Raw genomic sequence first — 14,973 nt, forward strand, 5'->3', positions numbered from 1 at the left:
TGAAAGTAGTGCAGGGACACAGCAAGGTCGTCAGTAAGTTCAAAATAGATCTGTATGTCATCGGCATAACAGTGGAAGGCGATATTGTATTTTTCAAAGATTGCGCCTAGAGGGAGCAAATACAATGAGAAGAGAATAGGGCCTAAAACTGATCCTTGAGGCACACCACAACAGACCGGAGCGGAGGAAGAGGAGAAGGTGCCTAAGTGAACTGATAAGGATCTATCAGCGAGGTATGATTTAAACCAGTCGAGGGCAGTGCCTCTAATACCCACAGTGTGCTCAAGTCTTAGTAATAAAATGTTATGGTCTACCATATCAAAGGCCGAAGAGAGGTCCAGTAAAACTAGGACCATAGAGCGTCCAGTATCAGTGATTACAAGAATATCATTAAGAACTCTAACCAACGCTGTTTCAGTGCTATGCAATGGCTTAAAGGCAGATTGAAATTTCTCAGCAATATTGTTCGTGTCCAAGTACGCCTGGAGTTGGGAGAGAACTAGTCTCTCCAGGATCTTGGACAAGAACGAAAGCTTAGAGATCGGTCTATAGTTTGAAAGGTCATAACAGTCAGAATTTCTTTTTTTAAGAATCGGGTGGACTACAGCATGCTTAAGGGACAAAGGAACACAGCCTGAGAGCAAGGAAAAGTTCATAAGAAATAGGATACTAGGTCCGATTACATCAAAACAGTCCTTAGCTAAACGAGATGGAAGAATGTCAAGCACAGTATTGGTGTTATTCATTTGAGCAACTAGCCGCTTAAGAGTCAAAAGTGACACAGGCTCAAACTGGTGGAAAGTTGAAATGCACTCAGGAATGGGGAGAGGATATAAAGCAGATGCAGATAATTATTTTTTAAAAGCGAGACATTTTAAATGAGAATAAGAAAGAAAAGTATTTCTTTGTGCCCCCTCTCCCTGTTAATGCCCTACATGCCCCCCTGGCAACACTTTGCTAGACCCGCCCCTGCACAGTTACCAGCTGTCAGCTGCTTAAAAAAGGATCCTGGTGTTATTTGTCTCTCAGAAACAGTTGATAACTTCCCTTCAGCTCATCCATGTCAGCTAAAAGGTAAACCTGTTTCTCCATCACAGCTCTGATGATCCAGTAAGGACATCTCCTGGTTTCATCTTCATGTTTCCCTCTCACCACATATCCAAACCATATCATGACCAGCAGGTTTACAGCTGTGGCTCCAGCAAACATCAGCTGATACTAGAAATTAATATTAAATAAATTCTAACAACAGCTGATCAAACTTAAACGTGCTGCTGTTGTTTAGCGCGACATCCGCTGGTTTCCTCTTTCTGGCGCAAAGTGGGCGATAAACAAACAAGAGAGCCGATCAGCTGATCATTGATCAGTTTCATGATTGAAGTAGAAACAGGAGAGGGAGGGGAGAGAATGAAAGAAGAAGAGGCAGCTGTGCAGCATAAACGCAGAATAACTCCAGCTTTGTGTCTTTTTCATTGTAGCTGAATTACGGGACAAACTGTTCCTTTTCACCTCAATAAGAAACGCGTAACATTTTCTCTGAATACCAGACGGGACGGTTGGCAACTCTAATAACTTATGAACAAAATAAAGTTCAACATCATTAACTTCATAGCACCACCCAGCTGTATAGAAACTCCGTCATGCTAGCTAGCACGCAGTACGGAGAAAGTCAGAATAACGAAAATAAACTCCACCTAAACTTGGTTCATATCTGACCCAGAGAGACTGCAGGTCAGAACTTCTTACCTGAAGTTCAGTTCACACTTGGACCGGCGGCCGCGTCCCTTTTCCTTCATCCACCTGCTAGCTTCCACCACTTGCTAATGTTACTGAATCTGTGGAAGCTCCGCGATAGCCACCACACGAAGTAACGAGTAACGACCCTATCTAAATCCCAGTAACGAGTAACGCGTTCCTGATTTTGGCATAATAACTAGTTACCGTGCTCGTTACCACAATGATAACGTAGTTACTGTAACGCGTTACTTAATAACGCGTTAGTCCCAACACTGCCTACAGGACATCTGCTTTTCAATGACCCCACACTAACAAGAGTGGAGGACTGAGCATGTCCTTAGTGTCACTTTGAACCTTTAATTTAAAAGCTCATAATTTTGACACATTTTTTTAAGTGACAAACTGAATGTGTCTTTAAAATAAATTGTGCTTGGCTTCACACTGCATGCACCAAAGTTTAGACAGAGCTCTAAACAAAACCATCATTTTCTGATTAAAAGAATGTAATCCGATCCATTAAATATCACAAAAGCTGGCCGCTCATCACCTTAGCACGTCGGAGCAGTATGCATCACGTGATAGAGTGGCTGTGGAGTGCCTGTCGGTGGTCTAGTTGAGCATCTGGAGCGCTACCAAACCAGCATTTCATCTCCAAGGAAGCTATCGCAGCAGGGGCAGATCTAGAAGGGTGGCATGGGGTGGCAAGTGCCCCCCTAAAATGATCTCTTGCCACCCCACGTGCCACCCTAGTTTTGTATATGACAGTGTTGTTTATAAAAATAAGATAGCATTAACACTTTGAGTGGAGTTACTGTTAACAGTGAATATAAATGGTAAAGGGCCTTTATTTGTATAGCGCTTTAATTAGTCCCTAAGGACCCCAAAGCACTTTACACATTCAGTCATCCACCCATTCACACACATTCACACTGTAATATAAATATAATTGAATATATGTGAATGATGAATATAAATGCTAAAACTGAAAATATTGCATAGTGTTCCCCCCTCTACCATTAACAAATGGTTCAGCCCATAGCAGGACCGGCTTTTTTCCTGTTTTCAGTAGCCAGCGATTCCTATGACTGTGCCAGAGCACATTTTGAACAACACCATAGGAATTTCAGATTTCACACAGGTGGTTAGTTGTTGCACTCTGGAAATGGAAGGAAGGTGAGTGTTATTAACCCTCTGGGGTCCACGGACACGCTGCACCTCCAAATCACATGATTGATTTAAGCTGACACAGCAACAAGCTGCAGCCACACCGAGTCTTTCAACCCGTGTTGAAAGTTCAGACTTCAAAGTTTATAAATTTTAATTACAGGCCAGTAAATCCACAGTTATGATAAAAAATATATATATTATATATATATATATATATATAAGCCACGCTTTTTAAAAAAAAATACTTTTGATTTTCTTTTTTAAGCGTTTTCTAAGGACAGCTCGACAACAGTAAAGAAAGAAAAAATGCCACCTGTCTTCTATCGGTGGAAAAGTGGACCATGTCAACCAATTTTTGAAAAAGTCAACACGTGGGATTTGGTTGTTTAGGAAGAGGGGAAAGTTTTGGGAGTGACGGTAAAGACAGCGAGACAGAGAGTTTTTAGATGTGGGAGATTTGTGACGTTTGGCATGGAGTGTACAGTTAGCCTGTCGTGTAGTTGTTGTTTTGTTTTGTGTGTCAGTGAAGGCACTAATGAATGTCACAAAGGCCCTTTGCCAGTGGAGGTCCTAGCCTGTTTGGTGCCCCTCGGGGAAACACTCCCTCTGGCGCCCCCGCCACCCCGGTACACATATATATGAAGAGAGAGAGAGTATGCATAGTATGCAATCAGCTAACAAACTGCCATCATAATTTGTCATACAATGAGAACAAGACAAATCAACAATTGACAATGACTAATTAATATTGTGCTGAACACAGTCCAGAAGATCCAGTCAGCTACATCAGTGTCTACTCTTTACTATCATAGCCAAGTGACTAACAAACGTAAACAGAAGTTTTCACTATCCCAGCAGATAAATAACAGCAGCAGGTTTAAGCTTGATAAGCTGCTGTTAGAATTTATTTAATATTACTTTCTACACCAGGATCTTTTTCTACAGCTGACGGCTGTAACTGTGCAGGGGCGGATCTAGCAAAGTTTAGCCAGGGGGGCCGATAGGGCATGAACAGGGAAAAGGGGCACAAAGACATACTTTTCTTTCTTATTCTCATGTCGAGCTTTTAATAAATAATTATCTGAATCTTACAACCAAAGTTTTAATCTGATATAAAATGTATAGAAATCCATTATTATATATCAGAACTATTAAATCAAATTTTTAACTTAGTAAGCTATAGTACTTTTTCCTTTGGGTATCATCTGTGCAGTCTGCAATCCTGTTGAACGAAGATATTGAATCTATTTAATTATTGTAGAAAAATAATTGATTTCTGTCCAATTTTTTTGCACATACATTAAATTAAAGTTGATTACGTCGATTAAGCATCATGAGGTGGAGGGTGGGGCGTGGTTCCCTTTTTTTCTTTTTGCTGGGAGTTTGCAACCCTATTAGTTAGGTTGCTTAATATTTCTGCTAAGTACTCTTCAAAATACCAGAATAGGGAGGATGGAGCAGGTTTAAGTTTATTAGATTGATCAGTGTTGTTGAACTATGAAATATTTTAGGTGCAGTGTATTTTTTGCATACAGGTTTAACAGAACAGCTTTAGTTTTTTTGTTTTTTTTAACTTGAGTATGAACTTATACAAAAACAGCAAGATATTTAAAAAAAAACTATTTTATTGATCAAAGAATACACTATATCAGATTCATATCGGTATCGGCAGATATCCAAATTTATCGGTATCAGTATCAGACATAAAGTGGTATCGGGCCATCTCTAATGATAACATGATGTTACGGTACTCTATTTTGAGTTCTAGTGAGAATACTGCAAGTGCACTTGTATCACCTGGTGCAAAGACTATGCTGAGGATTTTCCTCAGTAAAATTAAAAACACCAGTGTTTACTTTTTCGGTCTTCACAATGACAAAATGGCAAGACCAGTAAGAGATGCTGTTTGTTTTATGGTGCTGTCATGAGTTTACAATAACACATCCATGGTAAAAACTGGAGATCCAGCTGTTCCAACGTCATGAAATGGCACAGCATCAAAGCCTCACTGTTTTTACTCACTCTGTGTTTATACAACACTGTGCATTAAACCATTTCTTATTAACCTCTGTCTCTCTTCCACAGTGAGTCTTTTATCTTGTGTTCCTCCCGTCACCCACAAACTGGCCGCAGCAGATGATCCTGGTGGAGGTTTTTCCTGTTAAACAGAGTTTATTGTCATCACGTGCTTGGTCTGATTGTTGGGGTTTTCTCTGCATTATTCTCGGAGCTTTATCGTACAAAATAAAGCACCTGGAGGCAACTCGTTGTGGTTTGGCATTTTAAAAATAACATTTGAATTGAATTGAACTGACTTGATTCACAGCACAAGATAAGATGAACCTTTATGAGTCCCACACATGGAAAAGAGTTTGGCCATGGCAGAAAGTGGACAGCACAAAGTTACGAGCAGCAAAACCTAAGAAAAACAATAAAATAGAATAAAATCGAGGGCCCAGGACCCATATTAACAAACAATCCTGATAGTAAGAGTAACTCAGAGTGATGATGTGGAAAGAAGGACTCCTGATCAAGCTGCATCAGATTGGTATTGAAGGAAAAATGTATAAATGGATCAGGAATTTTTTAACTGGCCTCATGTCTCGCAGTATCAAGTTTTCAGTTTTCCTTTTTTATTCTGTGTTGTTTGTGTACTGGTCATCAGCTTCATTAAATCGGCTCATTCTCTGTTTAAGGCAAACCTGCCTGACTGTCTGCTCTGGGTCCTCACCTCCTACACATGACACACATGTTCCTCCTGTTTGTGGACTGACATTCAAAATGTCTGGAAGATCACATCGTGCCAAACATCACAGTCCAGGCACGACTGATGTCCGACTGATGTAGCACATCCTGCCTGCTTCCAATGGCAGAATGGTGCAGTGGAGACACTGAAAAAAGGTGGAGGAACATTTTTACTAGAACAGAAACTTTACTGTTTTCCTTTGAGTATCAGATTAGACATCATGCCTGATACAGGTCTGACCCCAGCTGAGCTGCTGATGGGGACCTCCTTTACCCAGATGTGGGAGCCCAGTCACAAAGTGAGATGTGACCAGAGATGGGCAGTAACACGTTACTTGTAACGCGTTACTGTAATCTGATTACTTTTTTCAGGTAACGAGTAAAGTGAGGGATTACTATTGCAAAAACGGTAATTAGATTACCGTTACTTCCCGTAGGAACGCTGCGTTACTGCGTTACTAAAACCATGATTTTTTTTGCGAGAATGTCTCACGACAGTGACGTAAGCGAGTGCGACGTTGGTGACAACAGCTGTGTGCAGATCAACAGTGGATCATATATCGATTGTGGGAGAGAGTATGAGCGTGCAGCGTTTAAAGCGTGGAAGTACTGACCTTACTTTGAGTTTGATTCCATAAAAAGTGACAAAAACATTAGTGTCCGCTGTGCGTGGGAAGAAAACAAGAGCAAGCCCAGCTTGCTCTTGTTTCTGCGAAAGTGAAAAGGTCAAAGACGTAGCACAAGCTCTCTGTTACACTCAGCTGTTAAAATAAGGTAACTGCTTTTTCCAATATGCTTTTAGAAATGGCAGATTTATTTAGGTGGTACGTGCCATTCTGTTTCCCTGTCAGGAGGGTAAAGTGCTTGTGTTGTGCATTCGTGGGATGTTTGGGTTTTACCGCGGTTTACACTTCAGGTTGCAAGAACATTTTAACCGCCTGTAGAAGCGACAAGAAAAAGTTAATTAAAAGTTCCAGAAACATCCTAAAGTTTCCATGCCTCCTTTTCCTGTGGAAGCAGCTAACAGATAACCTGGGTGGGTTGAACTTGCCTCATCGTACAGAGCCCAGCTGTCCTCAGAGTTCATCAGCTCAGAGCTTAAAATAAAGCCACTCTGTTGAACATCCTTCCTGAAACAGCGCTCTGTGCACCATTAAACTGTAGCAAATCTCCCATCACTACATCCGAGTCTGATCACTTTCCTGATATCCATGCTCATTAGAATCACTTTTTATAAACATTGCAGAGTCCGTCCATAAGTTGATAACCTCAGTGGATTTTAAAGAATATATAAAGTACAGACTTTCAGCTTAAATTTAGGAAGTCTAACAAAAGTATTGCATAAACTGTTCAGGAGTTACAGCCACTTTTATTCAAAATCTGAATACAAAAATGTCATAATTGTCCAAACACTGAGGTGTGACTCTCCGCTTACGGCGGCTGTCCTGCTTTCCAGAAGAAATGTTTTGGAAGAAATGTCTGCAGCAGGACTTTCCTGTTGCATTAGAGCAGTGTTTAGTAAAACGACTGTAGTAATCATGCATCGAAATTACTGGAGTGTAAGACAGAGACCAAAGCTTCAATACAAAAGTTTATTTTCATCAAATTAAAAAAGCAGTAAAACATCATCGTATACAGAGAGTAGACTGCCCACAGTGAGTTTCAGACAGTGAAGCTGGGTGGCGTTTGAGGTTTTTCCCTTCTCAGAATATCATCATCGTGTCCTGTAAATATACGGAGCCAAAGGAAAAACAAGTGGACATTTTCGTTTTAAGCCTTCAGAGCAGGGTCACGAAACACAGCTGGAACAAACTGATACTTTTAGTGAGACACACAATACAAAACCCCTGATATAAAATCATGACATGTATCACTGAGGTTGGCGGTTGTGATTTCACCTTCAGCTTCATTAATTAGTGCTAATGACAAATTCACTGCCCCAGTTTTACTTAATTACTAGGGGTGCAACGATACTCGTATCGATATTGAACCGTTCGATACAGTGCTTTCGGTTCGGTACGCATATGTATCGAACAATACAAAATTTTAAATTTATTTTATCAACTTTTCTTCTGACTATGCTGTCTGTGTTGAGAGCTCAGTGGATCTGCGTTCAACAGTGCAGCCTAGGCGGATAAGTCGAACGCAGATCCACTGAGTGCAGCGCAAGCTAGCAAGACAGAAGCTAAGCTCGTTGCAACATGGCAAACTGAACCTCCCCCACCCTCATTCAGATCTGGCGTTTGGAATTATTTTGGTTTTCATGTGACGTATGACCCTGAAGGTAAGCAAGTCATGGACTAAAGTAAAACAGTATGTTGGATGTGCCACGCAATGCTCAATTACATGGGTGGGAACTAGTGTGTTAGCGCAGTTAGCTTGTTAGCTTGTTGGCCGTCCAGCCCCACGCACGGGGCGATCCGCAGTAGCTCGTTAACGGAGATTTGCCGTATTGTGGCGTTAACGTCATTTCAGATTAACGCTGACAGCACTAGTGGGAACACAACGAATATGACTGCACATTTACTCCGACATCATCCTAGTGCAAAGACAAGTGGAAGCAGACAAAAACAACAAGCACGCATGCTGCAAACTTTACCCGAGTCATTTAGACAGCCGTTAGCACAGGATTCTCCTTATGGGGACCTGATATGTTTAATATGCTGCTGAGAATATAGCCCAGAAGAAGCGTCTAGTAGAGCTTTTATTTTGAAAGAGCCATTTCTCTGTAATAAACTCTCTTTTCCAAAGATGAGGGATTCCTCAATCAGATAGATTTTTTTTTAATTATTTTGTTGTTTCAGCAACATTAAATTTAAAAACTGTACGTTTGAGTTAAAATATATATTTATAATTGTAATAAATGACAAATTAAAAAGGCATGAACATTTTTTTGTATCGAACCGAACCGTGAATTTTGTGTATCGTTGCACCCCTATTAATTACAGCATTTAAAAACAAAAGCTGAAGAAGCAAGCAGATAAACCAGTGAAGGAGGCAAACTGGTTTCCTTTTTCTCATCCACAAAAACCAGTGGGTGAAATCTGTGCCACAAGACCTTTGGGCAAAAACATTTTGATCATAATCAAACTATGAACTACAGAGGAGACGACAACAGATATGAAACTGAAAACAAGGTAACCAGTCACCAAAAAACCCACGAGGGCTTTGTTGACTGAAGCAGGGCTGCTTTTCACCTTTGAACCAAATTCACCTGGAACAGTTTGTTACCATTGATTTGAATACAAGTCTAACAAACCCTGTAAAGTGAAATTCCTTCATTTGTGCTGTCTCATTGACACTTTGGTGACAAGCTAAATACTTACGTTGAATTTCTTGATGTTACTGTAAGGCTGTTTCCCTGCTGTTTTAGCCCATGTAAAGAAAAGTTGGAGTCTTGAGTTCCTGATTGTTCCACTTTACAGAAACTGGCTTCAGCTCAGTCAGGGTGCAGAAGCAGGAGCTCCCAACATGGTTCTCAATGAAACTAATTGGAGCGTAATTTGCTATTTACCTCTGATTCTAAATATTAGCCCCCATTTTAAATTCTCTGTTCACATCAGAATGACTCACGTACTTTCATTACTCTTATAAGTGATTTTTGTTCAAAATCAATAGCATTCTGCTAATGCATGCTAATGGGTTCGTTAAGAATTTACATCAACACGCTTCCTTCTGGTACATGCTTTCAAATGGTAACTAGATGTTAGTCGGACACTTCCATCTGGTTGAGGTGGTTAAAGGTGAAGCTTGCAGGAGGCTGCTATTATAGATTTTCTACCATTGTTTGCTTTGTGGCTAAAATCCAAATACAGGCTGCAGAGGAGCGGCTGCTGTCGCTGTGATCACCAGTGAATATCGAAACCTTCTACAGTCGTTGATCGAAACGTGATGGAAGTCTCCAGGAAAAAAACGCTGAAGAGTTCTGGGTTACAGCACCATAGTTACTCGTAACCATAGGGTTACTCGTATGAGCATGTATTAGTAACCCCGGCACTATGGTGCTGTACAGCAGCATTCATTCTAGATCATCACACAAGCAGAATTCTAGAGTATTTAAGAGGTCTTTGTCTATGTTCTCTATTTGTATCAATATTTTTACATTATACTGATGCAAACACATTTTTGCATTCTGCACTCACATCTCTGACAACAGATTCCCCTGTATCCTACACACTGGACAAGGCATCTTATTTACAGTGTTCTTGGTATGGTGGATGTGTTAGCATACAGTTGGTGACGCAGGGTTTATGTTCAACTGTGTCTTGATGTTAAGAGTGTCCGAGTCTTCACCAGCTCCTGAGAGAGATGTACAGGACTGCTGAACGCACCTGTCTGTAGCCATACTTTATGATTATTTTCCTGGAGATTTGATGTTTAACATTACATGTAAAATATGGTGAATGCAGCTTTGTTTGATTTCAATCATTCTCTCCATCGCGGCATGAAGAGTGACACCCCTGCTGTGAAGGCATGGACTCTCCATGTACATGATGGAAACTATAAAGCATACTGTCAAAGAAAACATTACTCGACAACTGTTTTTGTTATATAAACTTGTATTTTGTAATAGGAAAAGACTCTGGAGAAATTAAAGACGCAACTGATTATAGTTCCAGTATAATGAGTTCAACCACAGTTCTGCCACCAGAACAAGAAAGCAAAAAAGACAAACAATCATGTAAGAGTAAGTCAACCCCTCCATTCTCAGCCAGCCAACAGGCGTCCACTGTTCTGTTTGCAGGGCAGCAGAAGGGCACTTAGCTGAAAGAAAGAATGAAAGCAAAAGAACTCAAACCTCATTTAGGCCTGCCACGAGTCTTTGAAAGTTTCCTATGATTAGAGCTGAAGATATTTGGGCTTCACCGTTGTGATAGTTGATTAACATTTCTACATAAGATTCCAAAAATAGAGATTTAAGACTTTTATCACCTTTGAAAATGACTTGGTAAACTGTTTCTGGACGGGTGTGCAGTGAGGACAGATCAAAGCTTAGCTGGTGATCTCAAATTTTATTTATAGGCATTCGCACCTACCAGCACATCTGTTGGGTTCTATATGAAGTCTATGTGTGCTCAAGTGCTCATATTTTCTTAAAGCAATTTTAAGAGGCAGCTCTCTCAGTTTAGTAGCTTGAATGTTGCTATCCTCAGATCTGCAATGGTCTAAATGTCACCTGAACTCATCTTTGACACAGATGGTGTAGCTGTTAGAAGTCACTGTCCTCAGCCTCGTACAGGTCAGCTAGTTTCCTGAAACGGGGCCCCCAGTCACTCAGGTAGTTGTAGTCCTGTTCAGCCTCGGATGAAGCCGAGCCCAGCGAACTGAGCGACTCGGCCACTGACCCCACTCCTTCATAGGCATACGTGGCCAGTGAGTCGTACGGTGGCGCTGTGGGGCTATAGTCATTCTCCATCACTCTCTGGTTGATGAACTCGCATACATCCCCATTATCACGTGCAGCCATGCGTATTGGAGGCATAAGCAGGCTGGAGGGAGCTGGGGCAGGGTGGCGAGTTGTTGGATACAGCAGAGTATCAGTAGGGATGATGTCACGCCTCTGTTTAGCACCCTCATCAGAGGCAGCTGCAGCAGCTGGGTGTCGCAGGGCGCCAATATCAAAAGCCTGGGTGTCCTCCTCGCCACCACCCTCATCATTGTAGCTAACCACGTTGTCCCTGACATCTTCTTTGGAGATAATAAGAGGTTCCTGCTTCCTTTGGTGTCTTAATGCTGTGAATAGAACCACAACCACTGTAGAAAAGAGAACAACGATGCAGGATTAGATTATAATCGTGTCCCAGTGGAGCATGAATTTAAACAACCAGCCACCATAGATAACAGATATAAGGACCACTGCTGCTTAATTAAATGATCTCATTTTTGGTCACTTTGTGTTTCTTTGTTATGCCCTATGATGAACATTGTTCACAATAGTTGCTGAGATCTGGGAACAAATGAAGCCCTTTATCTACTGGTAAAATCAGACTCTGTTATGTGGTAGGCACCCTGTTGCCTCTCACAGTCCTAAAGCAGTTGGGTGTGATCAGTGTTGGGGAGTAACGGGATACATGTACCGCCGTTACGTATTTAAAATACAAAATATGAGTAACTGTATCCGTTACAGTTACCGTTTAAAAAGGTGGTATTCAGAATACAGTTACTTTGTTGAAATAAATGGATTACACTGCGGTACTTTCCTGTTTCATATTGTGGCGGGTGAGGACTGTTTGGGTTTTGTTTGACAGCTACGTTCTGTTGTTCCAGGCGGCAGCGTTACGGTTGCCATGGTTACAGGGCGACGCTCTCTCTCTCTCTGCGACTGTGTGCTTCCTGGGTGAGAGAGGCCTTTTCGTTGTTGTTGTTGTTGTGCTAAGCTAACAGGCAGAATGCTACAAGCATAGCTCTAAAGAATGCAGCATCATGGGCAGTGTAGTCCGTGTTGCAGGGAGAATGGACTGCCATACACATTATGGGTCTGTGAGCGCGAGGAGGGAGAAAAAGGGGAGTGGAAAGGTACGAGTTGTCATTGAGAAAAAACGGGAGCTGGAAGCATGTAAATATAATAATAACCACTGCAGCCAAGAAGAGAGCCTGACGAGCCCAGTTGTAAGTAAGCTATTAAGACTCGACTGTACACCGTGTTCGTGTTTTCCTCCGGAAAACTCTGGAGCAGTCTTTCAACGCCTCTCTCTGTCTCTTGCAAGAAAAGTTGACCCACACAACAAAGTAAAGCTATTTTTCGGCTACGAGCCGACAGGGACCCGCCCTATTAGTCAGAGGTCCCTTTACTACAGTTCGGAGTCGCGGACCTTCAGTAATAGTAATAAATCACACAGCAATAGTACATTCACGTTGTTGTAAAAAACATGGTAATATATTAAGTAATCCAAAGTATTCAGAATACGTTACTGTCATTGAGTAACGTAACGGAATACGTTACAGAATACATTTTGGGGCATGTATTCTGTAATCTGTAATGGAATACATTTTAAAAGTAACCTTCCCAACACTGGGTGTGATTTAAACAAGGAAGTGAGCAGTTAAACAGGATATACCTGTCATCATTCACACAGAGTTAAAATGGGCTAGAACACATGTGTCAAAGTCAAGGCCCGCGGGCCACATCCAAGCCCGGCGTACATTTATATCCGGCCCGCGAGATCATTTTATATAGATGTACTGTTATTGTTATGCATGGCCCGGCGATATGAGGCGCTAATAATATACAAACTACAGATCCCATAATGCAGCACTGCAGCCTCCTTGCTGACCGCTAGGCTAACTGGGAACATTCCCACCTCAATCAAGTCAAACTTCTGTTATCCGGTTGTTCAGTCTGACGTCACTAGCCGTGTCTGGACCTAAACTCCGCTGCAGGTCCATATATCAAACATCACTGTGGCATTACTGAGAGTTGAAAAACTGTCTAAAGTCTTTCATCTTTAATAAAATGATCAGCGTTCTGCTCTACGAGGTGTAACAATTGAGTTTAACATCCAGGCATCCATGAAAACGGAAGTTATGACATTTAGCAGGAAGTTAGCTCGCTAGCTTCTATCTAAATACAATATAGCATGTCCTGACTGCGGGGTTTTGGAAACAAATTCAAACATACAGCTCTGCTATCACTTCCAGCATAAAAGAAGACAGAAAACTAAACAGCAGTGACGTTTGTAGGGTTACTGAAGTTTGGCTAGCTGATATATAATGATGTGCTACGTGACCGCTAGCGACACAGCTATGTTAGCATAATATAAACAAGCTAACTTTTTTTCCACTGGATAAAAGTTAACGTGAGTGTTCTCGGTGGTCAGGAACAAATGTAATCGCATGGCAGGATGCTGTAAAAGGACCAAACTTCAGCCAGGAGAACAACTGAGATAATCCATCCACAATACGAGGTTAGTCATTCATATACTGCTGCATGGGCTGGGCTGTAGTTACATCCTAAGGTTTTAAAAACTGAGCTTAAATAAATGATTAGCGGTAATAAAAGCCGAGGGAGGTCAACAGGGATCACTGACTGTTTTAGGAGCTTTTTGAGATCAAATAGAAGAAAATACATAACATTAAACATGTTAACAACACAAAAGCCATATTAAACGCAGATTACTTTAGACCCGGAAGTAGGATTCGTCACGTCATCACTTAACAACCGGATTGCGAAGCTCGCCGCTTACAATGGTGGAGAGAAAAGTTGATTCTGAAAGCAGAGCCTTTCAGCACCAGTGGGAGGCTGAATATATGTTTACAGACATGCTGGTAAACCGTGCGTCTTATTAGTGGAGCTAATGTGGCTGTAGTTAAGGAATTTAGTTTAAGACGGCACTACGAGATAAAACGTCAGGATAAGCTGAAAAACCTAAATGCAGAAACTACAGGAAGTAGAATCGTTTGTCACCAGAGCAAAATCACAAACTGAAGCTGTTGTGAAAGCAAGTTTTATTGTAGCAGAGGAGCCAAATGAGCCCGGTACCACTCTTAAGAGCTGCAGGATGAAGCTGTGTGACGTCTTCCGTCCAGACAAAACGCAGATTTAGGCAAATGTGAGCCTGAGCAGAAATACGATTGCTGATCGGGTTTGTGAGACAGCCACTGATTTAAGAACACAGTTGTGTGAAAGAAGCAAAAACTTCACTGCATACTCTCTTGCTGTGGATGAAAGTAGACATGATGGACACTGCACAGCTGGCCATCTTCATCCGTGGAGAGGAAATATTGAACATTAAATCGATGCACGGGACAACGACAGGAAAATACATTTTTTAAAACGTATGTCAAAGTGTAACGACGTGAAACTGTCCTGGGACAAACTTGTTGGACTTACAACAGATGGAGCGCCGGTGCTGTGCGGTGAAAAAAGTAGTCAGCAGGATGCGAGTAAAGATGCAGGAGAAATGTACCGGTGAGTTATCAGCATATCACCGCATCACACACCAGGAAAGGCTGTGTGGTCCTAAAAATGGAGCATGTAATGATCACCGTGACGCAGACCGTACATTTTATCTGAGCTAAAAGTTTAAATCCATGAAGTGCTACAGAGAAAATTACATTTTATTTATGTAATGAACACATTTTGAACTCTTAAAGAAATATAAGAAAAGGAAAGCTGAACTAAAATGATCCAGAAACAAAAACTGTTGTGAGCCGCCCTTATATGTCCTTTGGACTTTTGGAGCCTTGACCTGACTTTTAAAAAATAACTGGGGAAAAAAGCTCGATGCTGCTGAAAGATAAAAAATAGATATTTGCAAAATTCTGCCTAAATATGTATTTTACCAGGTTAATGTGTGTAGCGGGGCGTGGTCTGCAGCGCCAGCT

The 14,973-nt window shown here is 41.4% G+C and overlaps 1 protein-coding gene across 1 annotated transcript in view; it reads right to left on the reverse strand.

Moving 5' to 3' along the window:
- Positions 1-9,323: 9,323 nt before the first annotated feature.
- Positions 9,324-14,973, reverse strand: part of LOC146648804 (cadherin-6-like) — a 63,692-nt gene continuing 58,042 nt past the window's right edge. The window contains exon 12 of the mRNA XM_085388250.1: positions 9,324-11,403. Coding sequence (XP_085244376.1) covers positions 10,859-11,403 — 545 coding nt within the window. The 3' untranslated portion in view covers positions 9,324-10,858. The remainder of the gene's footprint in view (positions 11,404-14,973) is intronic.

Source organism: Rhamphochromis longiceps, linkage group LG18 (genome assembly GCF_057381845.1).
Source record: "Rhamphochromis longiceps isolate RC_006_pf linkage group LG18, R_longiceps_female_GT1.1, whole genome shotgun sequence".
Lineage (NCBI taxonomy): Eukaryota > Metazoa > Chordata > Actinopteri > Cichliformes > Cichlidae > Rhamphochromis > Rhamphochromis longiceps.